Source organism: Nicotiana tomentosiformis, chromosome 10 (genome assembly GCF_000390325.3).
Source record: "Nicotiana tomentosiformis chromosome 10, ASM39032v3, whole genome shotgun sequence".
NCBI lineage: Eukaryota > Viridiplantae > Streptophyta > Magnoliopsida > Solanales > Solanaceae > Nicotiana > Nicotiana tomentosiformis.
The window spans coordinates 71594105-71605463 of record NC_090821.1 but is presented as its reverse complement, the minus strand read 5'-3'; the positions used below and the strand labels follow the sequence as shown (position 1 = coordinate 71605463).

The following is an 11359-nucleotide window of genomic DNA, read 5'->3' as shown; positions in this document are numbered from 1 at the left end:
TGCGGTTCATGGATTCTATGACTCAAGCTGGTTTATTTCCAGTGGACCCAACCATATCTCGGGCAGGCGGGGGATCATAGACCCCTACCGCTCAGGCTCCAGGGCATGCAACTGCCGCATATCAGACCTCGGGCGCACTTATTATGGGCGGAGTTCAGCTAGTTGCAGCAGCTATACTTGAGCCCAGACTAGTTGTGGTCGGCGAGCCGTAGAAGCTATTGGACAGATGGACCAGGCTACATCCTCCTGTATTTGGAGATGAGTGACATGAGGACCCCCAGGACTTTATTGATCGGTGCAGGGACATATAGCACCACCTTTCAGTTGGAGGGCAGGGCCTGTAGATGGTGGCAGTCCTATCTTCTCGGCAGACCAGCATGTTTTCCTCCCATGACTTGGGACCAGTTCACACGCCTCTTCATGGACAGATATATTCCACCCTCTCAGAAGGAAGAGTTGTGATTTTCGTTCGACCAGCTCCAGCAGGGCCATATGTCGGTGATCGACTATGAGGCGAGATACTCTGAGTTGTCTCGCCATGCACTTATGATACTTCCTACCGATGTTGAGAGAGTGCAGAGGTTTGTTGTAGGTTTGCACTCTGGTATTCAGGCACTATGGCCCGAGATATTGAGATGAGGACTTCGTACGAGCTAGTTGTGGAGATAGCTCGGAGGATCGAGGGCGTCCGTCAGTAGAGCCTAGAGCAGGCGACGAGGGATAAGAGGTTTTGATATTCTGAAGGGTTTAGTGGTTCCCCGGCTGGGGGCAGAGGTCAGTTTATGAGGGGTCAGTATAGCAGGCCCACATATCCAGTATCGCCGCCTTCTCAGGGTGCTCCAGTGCGGCCTTATTTTGCCGCCATTCCAGAGAGCTCCTACCGTCCCCCAGCTATTCAGGGTTCCACCAGTGGGCCTTTAGGACATCAGGGTCTAACTTTAGGTCAGTAGTCCACTGTATCGAGTGATTCTTTCGAGTATGGGGATCTTGATCATATGAGAAGGTTCTGCCCCAGACTTCGGGGCACGGCAGTGCAACAGGGTCAGTAGCCTATGATTATAGCACCGGCTGCCACACCAGCCGTCTGGCAGCCCAGAGGTGGAGGGCAGATGGGCAGGGGCCGTCCTAGAGATGGAGGCCATCCAGGTGGCGCTCCATCCAGATTCTATGCCTTTCCAGCTAGACCAGATGTAGTGGCCTCAGATGCCGTGTTCATGTGTATTATTTTTGTCTGCGGTAGGGATGCTTCAGTACAATTTGATACAGGGTCTACATATTCATATGTTTCATATCTGTTTGCTCATTTCCTGGGTATTCCTCACGAGTCCTTGAGTACTCCTGTTTATGTGTCCACTCCAGTGGGCAATTCTGTTGTTGTGGATCGGGTCTATCGATCCTGTATCATGACTTTATGTGGTTATGAGACTAGAGAGGATCTTTTATCGCTTGATATGACCGACTTTGAGGTCATCCTGAGCATGGATTGGTTGTCCCCATATCACGCCATCCTTGATTTCCATGCCAATACTATTACTTTGGTGATGCCAGGGCTTCTTAGATTTGAGTGGAAGGGTTCGTGTGTTAGTACATCTAGTCGAGTTATCTCTTTTCTAAAGGATCGACACATGGCCGAGAAGGGTTATTTGGCTTATCTAGCTTATGTTTTGGATACTACTACAGAGGCTCCGACGGTTGATTCGGTGCCCGTGGTCTGGGAGTTCTCCGATGTGTTTCCTTCTGATCTTCTAGGCATGCTATCAGATCATGATATCGATTTCTGTATTGATTTGGCTCTAGGTACCCAGCCTATCTCTATTTCACCGTACTGCATGGCTTCGAAAGAGTTGAAGGAGTTAAAAGAACAACTTGAGGAGTTGCTAGCAAAGGGGTTTGTCAGACCTAGTATGTCGCCTTGGGCAATACCAGTGTTATTCGTGAAGAAGAAAGATGGGACTATGCGAATATGCATTGATTATCGCCAGCTGAACAAAGTTACCATCAAGAACAAGTACCCGTTGTCGCGTATTGATAATTTATTTGACCAGTTACAGTGTGCCAGAGTGTTCTCTAAGATCGACTTGAGATCAGGGTACCATCAGTTGAAGATTCGTGATTCGGATGTTCCGAAGACGGCATTCCGGACTAGATATGGCCACTATGAGTTTCTAGTGATGTCCTTCGGTTTAACTAACGCCTCGCGGCATTCATGGATTTGATGAAGTGGGCGTTCAGGCCGTATATTGACTCGTTTGACATTGTTTTCATTGATGACATTTTGGTCTACTCGTGTAGCATGGAGGAGCACGAGTAGCATTTGAGAGTGGTGCTTCAGACTTTGCGGGAACATAAGCTATATGCTAAGTTCTCCAAGTGTGAGTTTTGGTTAGATTCTGTAGCATTATTGGGGAATGTTCTATTAGGCGAGGGTATTAAGGTAGATCCCAAGAAGATCGAGGCAGTTCAGAGTTGGCCTCGTCCTACCATAACGACCGAGATCAGGAGCTTCTTGGGTTTAGAAGGTTATTATCGTTGATTTGTGGAGGGCTTCTCATCTCTTGCAGCACCTTCGACTAGATTGACCCAGACGGGTGCTCCGTTCCGATGGTCCGATGATTGTGAGGTGAACTTTCAGAAGCTCAAGACCGCCTTGACTTCAACACCAGCATTAGTATTGCATTCTGGTTCAGGTATGTATACTGTGTATTGCGACTCTTCACGTGTTTGCCTGGGTTGTGTATTGATGTAGGAGGGGTTGGTTATTGCATATGCTTCACGTCAGTTGAAGCCCCACGAGAAAAAAAAACCCCATTCATGATTTGGAGTTGGCCGCGATAGTTCATGCTCTTAAGATCTGGAGGCATTATCTTTATAGGGTGCCATGTGAGGTTTACACCGATCATCGCAGCTTTCAACATTTGTTCAAGCAGAGGGATCTCAATTTGAGGCAGCGCATGTGGCTTGAGTTACTGAGATATTATGATATTACCATCCTTTATCATCCGGGCAAGGCGAATGTGGTTGCGGATGCTTTGAGCAGAAAGGCGGAGAGTATGGATAGTTTAGCATTCATTTCAGTAGAGGAGAGGCCACTAGCTTTGGATATTCAGTCCTTGGCTAATAGACTTGTGAGGTTAGATATTTCAGACCCAATCGAGTTCTTGCATGCGTTGTCGCTCAGTCTTCACTATTCGAAAAGATCGACGCTCGCCAGTATGACGATCCGCACTTATTGGTTATGAGGAAGACAATACTATAGAGTGGTTCCAAGTAGGTTACTATCAATGAAGATGGTGTTCTTCAACTCCAGGGTCGTCTATGTGTCCCTAATGTCGATGGGTTGAGGGATAAGATTTTATAGGAGGCACACAGTTCTCGGTATTCTATTCATCCAGGTGCTACGAAGATGTATCGCGACCTGAGGCAACATTATTGGTGGCGGCGGATGAAGAAGGACATAGTTGAGTATGTAGCGAGGTGCCTAAATTGCCAACAAGTTAAGTATGAGTATCAGAGTCCAGGTGGCCTACTCCAGCAGATGGTTATACCTGAGTAGAAATGGGAGCGCATCACTATGAACTTCGTAGTTGGGCTGCCTTGGACCTTGAGGAAGTTTGATGTAGTTTGGGTAATTGTTGATAGGTTGACCAAGTCAGCACACTTCATTTCGGTCGTGACCACATATTCTTCCGAGAGATTGGCCCAGATTTACATTCAGGAGATTGTTCGATTACATAGTGTGCCTGTTTCCATCATATCAGATAGAGGTCCTCAGTTTACTTCGCATTTCTGGAGGTCAATAAAGAGTGAGTTGGGAAACCGGGTAGAGCTCAATACAACCTTTCATCCGTAGACCGACGGGTAGTCAGAGCAGACGATTCAGATCTTGGAGAATATGCTTAGAGCATGTGTGATTGAATTCGGAGGGCAGTGTGATCGATTCTTGCCTTTGGCTTAGTTTGCTTACAACAACAGTTATCAGTACAACATCGATATGGCTCCATTTGAGGCTTTGTATGGTCGGCGATGTCGTTCGCCCATCGGATGGTTTGAGCCTAGCGAGGCTAAGTTATATGGTACTAATTTGGTGAAGGATGCCTTAGAAAAGGTAAAGTTGATTTAGGAGCGACTTGGTACAACACTGTTCAGACAGAAGAGTTACGCGGATAAGACGGTGCATGATTTATCATTTATGGTGGGCAAGAAGGTTCTCTTGAAAGTCTCGCCGATGAAGGGAATCATGAGATTCGGGAAGAAGGGCAAGTTGAGCCAAAGGTTTATAGGTCCATTTGAGGTGTTGAGGGGAGTTTGGGAGGTTGCTTATGAGATTGTTTTGCCTCCCAGTCTATAGGGAGTTCATCCAGTCTTCCACGTATCTATGCTCCAGAAGTATCATGCCGACAGGTCGCATGTGTTAGACTACATCACAGTTCAGTTAGATGAGAGCCTGGGTTATGAGGAGGAGCCAGTTGCCATTGTTGACTGACATGTTCGCCAGTTGAGGTATAAAACGATTTCTGTGGTAAAGGTTCAATGGAGGAGTCAACCAGTCGAAGAGGCGACTTGGGAGACCCAGGATGACATGGGGAGCAGATATCCACACTTATTCGGCACTCCAGGTACGATTCTAGACCCCTTCGAGGACGAATGTTTGTTTAAGAGGTGGAGAATGTAACGACCCGACTAGTCGTTTTGCTTTCTAGAACCTCGTTCCTTTAAATAAGACTCCCCGCATGTGCTTTTACTGTTATATGACTTGCGGGGATGGTTAGATCGGGTTTGGAAGGGTTCGGGTTGAAATCGGAACACTTAGTTTTTTAATATTTGGCTTAAAAGTTTGACTTGGGTCAACATTTTTAGTAAACGACTTCTGGATCGGGATTTGACGATTCCAATAGGTTCGTATGATGATTTTGGACTTGGGCGTATGTTCGGATCGGGTTTTGGATGACCCAGGAACGTTTCAACGCTTAATATTGAAGATTGGCACATTGAATCCTTTTCAAGTTCTTTGAATTTGGTTTGAAGTAGGTTTTGGTATTATCAAGGATCGTTTTGGATTCCGAGCCTAGGAATAACTCAATATGGTGATTTAAGACTTGCACGCAAAATTTTATGTCATTCCGAGTAGTTTTAAGCATGGTTCGGCGCGTTCGGAGTGAGTTGAAGAACTTGAAGTTCATTAGTTGATTTGGTTTGATTTGGAGTGTAATCCTTAGTTTTAATGTTATTTCACGTGTTCCGAGGGTTCGAGCGAGTCCGTTTTGTGATTTCGAACTTGTTTGTATGTTTGGACGAGGCCTCGAGGGCCTCGGATGCCATTTTGGCGGTGCGCGGAACTCCTTTGAACTTGGAAGAAAGGCTGAAGTAGCAGGGTTCTGGTGCAATCGCACCTGCAAGGGGCCAGGCACTAGCTGGCTGGTGATCGCACAAGCGGAGCAAGAGCTGCACCTGGGAACACGCATGTACGAATGACTTGATCGCAGAAGAGGGGAAGGTCACATGTGCGACGTAGACGCAGCAGAAGCGAGCCATTGTCCGCGAAAGTGAAGGAGGTGGACCTGGGCTTGGTTCGCGCCTGCAAGATTTTGTCCGCAAAAGCGGAGCCGAAGGTGCGGCAGAGGCATCGTAGGTGAGAAAAATGCTGGAAGCAGTGGGGTTCATTTAAGGCAGGACTTAGGCCATTTTGGTTCATTTATTTCACTTCTTGGGAGATATTTGGAGCTTCTTAGAGAGGGGTTTCCACCTAACTATTGAAGGTAAGTAATTCCTACCCAATATAAGTTAAATACATAGATTATGGGCAGATATTAACATGTAAAATTGTGAAAAATTATGAGTTTAGTAGAAAAATCTAGGTTTTGATAAAAATGATATTTGACCACGAAAATGGTTATAGAATTGGATAAAAATTATAGATTTAAGTTCGTGAGGTTATGAGTAGCATTTATCTTCAAACATTTCCTGAATACGGGCACGTGGGTCCGATGTGAATTTTAAGAATCTTTAAATTCGAGTTGGGTAATTACTCAGATAGCTAAATTATTAACTCTTGAGCGTATATTGATTATTTTATATAATATTTGACTAGTTTCGGATTATTCGGTACCAAGTTGGGTCCTTAGAGTGAATTTGAGGCGGGAAAGTGAGCTTAGAGATGTGGTAAGTCTCTTGCCTAACCTTGTAAGAGGAAATTTATCCTATAGGTGAATTAAATTGCTATTTGATTCTAATTGTGGGGGCTACGTACACACGAAGTGAAGAAAGTCCATGTGTAGCTACTAATTATGCTTAAATCCGGGTAGTTTACGACCCAAATTATGCAATACCTCTAATGTTTGCACTCTACTTGTTAATTAAAGTGCCTAAATTATATTGTAACTTGATAAGAAATTTGAGAAGACCGAATTTTACTTACTTGAGTTTTGGAGGGTTACTTGACCGTTAATCGAAATTTCGCTTCACTGTGTATTAGCCTTGAAATAGCTTTTATAATCAGATGTTCATAAGTATTCCCTCTTCTTGTGAAGTGAGCCGAACGCCTCGACATTAGAATAGATGCATCTATGGTTCGTGACGCTCGACCCTCGGTAATGTACACATTATTCTGGATCAGGTCGTACGATCTCGACATAAATTGTGCGTGTTAATGCTTGAAACCCGAGTACACATGATATTATCTTTGATGAATTGAGAGGTTATAATTTATTTATTTGTTCGGAATTTATTTGGAATTTGTGCAATGCTAGTGAAATACTTTTGGAGTTTGCTGTTAGTTAAAGAATCATTTCATCACTGCTGCCGTTGTGTTAATATTATTATATTCACATACTCTATGCCTGTTTAGCATTTCTGTATTTTATTGTTAGCCCATAGTAAGTGTCGACGTTGATCCCTCGTCACTACTTCTTCAAGGTTAGACTGGATACTTACTGGGTACATATTGTTTATGTACTCAGGCTACACTTCTGCACTAATCATGTAGTATCTGAGGCATGTGCATCTGGCAGTCTTACCGGCGCGCACCCCGATATCTTGAGGCCTAGTGGTGAGCTGCTCTTTTGAGTCCGTTCGACGGCATCCAGAGTCTCTCTTTTTTATTACTTTCGGTCTACTCTATTTCAGACAGTAGTTTAGAGTTTTTGTATATTCTAATAGTAGCTCATACACTTGTGACACTAAGTCCTGGAATTATGCCAGTAGACATTTGATGGCTTTTGAGTATTTATTTCACCACACTTGTTCTTATATTAGTTTACACTTTATTTTTATTAATTTTTTCTCCTCTTACTTACTTAACAAAAATAAATCAACTATTTCGAAATTGTTAAAAGGAACAAATACTTGGCTAGTTCACTATTGGCTTGCCTAGCGACGACGTTGGGCGTCATCACGGCCTATAGCTGATATTGGGTCGTGACAAAAAGGTTGTCTTGTTAATCTGACAATATTTTTGAAAAGTCATCTTCCAATCTAGTACATACAAGAACCAGCTAATCTATGCAAAGAAAATAGTTCCAGTTCATTGCACTGTGCAAAATTCAGATGAGCATCCTAAACATGAAGAAAACTAGCTTCATCTATCTTACTACAACTCCGCCTAACTTTACTGTGCTATAATATGAGCTAAATGTCTGGCTTTTATAATTTTAAGTTGAACAACACAGAAAGCTCAAACTAGCTGAACCAATACAAATGCAACCGTAGAGTCGTCTTAAATAGGGTTAAAAGTGTAAATATATAAATTCTTAACGGGTTAACGGTTTACCCAATAAGAAAATTGAGCAATCCTCCCCCAAACCGTTAAGCCGTTAATTATAAAATCTCAATCAGTTCACAATCCATTACCCCAATAATCCGATACCAATAAGCCAATAAGACATCGATTCAGTTTGATTAACGGTTTCGGTTCGATTTTGAACAGTCCTACCTACAACAAAAAAGTAAAGGTACTTGGATAAAACTGGGGGATGACAATACTCGGTACTTTAACTCATTCATCAAACATAAAAAACTTACTAACTCATTCATCAAACATAAAAAACTTAAACAAGCCACCACAATGCTAAATGATGCAAATGAAGAGCGCCAGTCCGATCCAGAAGTTATTGCTAAACTATTTGTAGACCTTTTTCGGGACCTACTGGGCAAGAGAGAAACTTTAAGAGAAGCAGCACTAAAGAGTATTCTAAGCAATGGGTTAATACTGACTTCTGAGATTCAGTTCAACTTGCTCAAGCTTTTTGAGGAAAAGGATGTCAAAACAGCTTTTTCCAAATTGACAACAACAAGAGCCCTAGGCCAGATGGGTATGACAGTGGCTTCTTTATGGCTGCTTGGAGTATTATAGGAAAAGATATCACAATTACAATATTGAAATTCTTAAGGACTACCAAAGTGTTAAAGCAACTGAATGCTACAAACATTGCTTTAATTCCAAAAGTAAGTGTACCTGATTATGCTAACCAATTATGGCCAATTGCTTATCGTAATGTGCTGTACAAAGTCATTTCCAAGATGATATGCAACATAATAAAGAGTGTTATACAACACATAGTAGCAGATAATCAGTCTGCCTTCGTACAAGGAAGATCCATGCTGCACTACGTCCTTATTTGTCATGATATATTGAGGCATTACAATAGGAGAACCTCCCCAAGATACTTGATGAAAATAGACCTAAAGAAGGCTTATGATATGGTAAGTTAGGAATTCTTACATGAAGTGCTGATAGGATTTGGTTTCCCAGAAAGATTCACACATTTGATCATGACCTGTGTGACTTCCTCTAAGTTTACAATGAATGTTAATGGATCAAGTTATGGTTACTTTGAAGGTAAACGGGGACTAAGTCAAAGAGATCTCTTATCTCCCATGCAGTTTGTCCTAGTCATGGAATACTTGTCTAGAACCTTAAAAGCATGAGTAATTTACCAGACTTCAAATACCATCATATGTGTAAGCAACTCAAATTAAATCACTTGATTTTTCCCGAAGAGTTAATGATTTTCTGTGAAGGGAATACAAGATCGGTGAGAAGGGTTATAGAAGCCTTGACACATTTTAGCAAAGTCTCTGGTTTAGTTGCCAACATGGAGAAATCCAGCATCTTTATGGTTGGAGTTGAGGACCAACTAAAGGAACAACTACTAGCAGTAACAGTTTTTTCATATGGGTAATGGTCTTTTCCCGTTAGTGACTGTCACGACCCAAAATCTCACATGTCATGATGGCGCCTATCTCAATACTAGGCAAACGACAATCTCAATAAATCACATTTTCTCTTAAGTTTGAAAACGTGATGTTTAAATATAATACCAAAAATCTCGCAAATCCCAATACAAACACTCCCAAAATCTGGTGTCACTAAGTACATGAGCATCTATACATTACAAGTCTGGAAAATACGGTCTATAATAATCTGAGACCAAATACAATAAGCAAAAGGATAGGGAAGGAGAGACAAGGTCTGCGAAACATAGCAGCTACCTCTGAATCTCCAAAAAATTAACTATGTGAAACAATCAACACCCATTATATCCGAAAACACCTGGATCTGCACACGAAGTGCAGGGTGTAGCATGAGTACAACCAACTCAGTAAGTAACAATGCTAAATAAAGAACTGAAAGTAGTGACGAGTTTCACAGCTGAGTCCAATTACAGTAATTTCCAACATAATAAGATAGACATGCTTTCGAGTTCAACATTTAAGGCCAAAAACAGTAATTTCATGTCAAGTTCAACTGAAACATAAGATAATATCTCTCAGAAATTTCCAAAACAGTGATATATGACAGCTGAAGTGCAACAGTAATGAAATCCAATGCATCCTCTCAGGACCACAGTCACTTAGCCATTCTATTCACTCAGCACTCGCACTTAGTAGGTACCTGCGCTCACTTGGGGTGTGTACAGACTTCGAAGGGGCTCCTACAATCCAAGCGCTATAATCCGTACGGACAACTCGCGTGCTGCACGGACAACTCACGTGCTATAGTATAATATCTGAATCCACACGGACAACTCACGTGCTATAGTATAATATCTGGATCTGCACGGACAAGTCACGTGCTATAGTATAATATCTCACAATTAGGCCCTCGGCCTCACTCAGTCATAAATCTCTCCAGTCTCTCGGGCTCTCAATAATCATTAAATCAGCCGAAACAACAATGATATGATGCATCAATAATAAACAATAGAGACTGAGATAAAATAAATAAGTAAACTGTGACTGAGTATAAAATAACAATTAAGCAGATAGTTCAACATGTACACGACCTCTGTGGGTCCCTACAGTGCCAACATATAATCTAAACATGATTTGTGGTTTAATTTCTCTACTACATGGAGAATGTACAGATAACAACAAATTATTCAACTACACAGTTCCATGGTATTTGACCAAGTCACAATTCCTACGGTGCACGCCCACACGCCCGTCACCTAGCATGTGCGTCACCTCAAAACCAATCATATAATACATAATCCGGAGTTTCATACCCTCATGACCAAAGTTAGAACTGTTACTTACTTCAAACCGTGTAATTCTTTATTCCGCTATGCCTTTTCCTCGTGAATTAGCCTCCAAACGCTTCGAATCTAGCCACAAATAATTCGATCCAGTCAATAAAATTTATTGGAATTAATTCCATAAGAAAATACTATTATTCCAACAAAATCCGAAATTTAGCTCAAACATCACCATGAGGCCCACGTCTCGAAACCCGACAAAATTTACATAATTCAAAAGCCCATTCAACAACGAGTCTAACCATACTAATTTTACCAAAATCCGACCTCAACTCGACTTCCAAATCTTCAAATCTTATTTTCAAATCCCTAAGTTCAAATCCCCGATTTACACCTCAAAAATATGTAATCTAGTCGGATTATTCGATGATAATTCAATATTATGGAGTAGAAATGATCAAATGTGACTTACCTTAAGATTTCCCGTGATTTCTCGCTCAAAAATCGCCTCACCCTCTTTCTGAAATGTCAAAAATGACAAAATTTCTCGGACCCTTCTGTTTTGTACACTGCCCAGTGCTTTCGCACCTACGGCCATATTTCTGCATCTGCGATCCCGCTTCTACGGTGAAAACACCGCATCTGCGGAAGTCTCTTAGCCCAGCTGCCTCCACTTCTGCGAGCCTTGGACCGCATCTGCGCCTTCGCAAGTGCGGAAAATTCCATCGCACCTGCGCGTCTACCCACACATGCGCTCGTACTCCCACTTCTGCGCAAGCGCTTCTGCGCCCATAAGTCCGCATCTGTCGCCCCTGCCCAAATCCTTAATGGCAGCTTCTGTGGCTCCCACCCCACTTCTGCGGGCTCGCACCTGCGGTTCCCACTCT

At 42.5% G+C, this 11359-nt stretch overlaps 2 protein-coding genes across 2 annotated transcripts; both read left to right on the top strand.

Moving 5' to 3' along the window:
• Positions 1–1052: 1052 nt before the first annotated feature.
• On the top strand, positions 1053–2349 carry LOC138900376 (uncharacterized). The gene is made up of 2 exons (XM_070187114.1): positions 1053–1991; positions 2293–2349. The coding sequence occupies exons 1-2, from the start codon at positions 1053–1055 to the stop codon at positions 2347–2349; spliced, it is 996 nt and encodes a 331-aa protein (XP_070043215.1).
• A 5710-nt stretch (positions 2350–8059) lies between these two features.
• Positions 8060–8922, top strand: LOC138900375 (uncharacterized). Its single transcript, XM_070187113.1, has 3 exons — positions 8060–8306; positions 8348–8697; positions 8791–8922. Exons 1-3 carry the CDS (start codon positions 8060–8062, stop codon positions 8920–8922), a joined length of 729 nt encoding a protein of 242 aa, XP_070043214.1.
• Positions 8923–11359: the final 2437 nt, after the last annotated feature.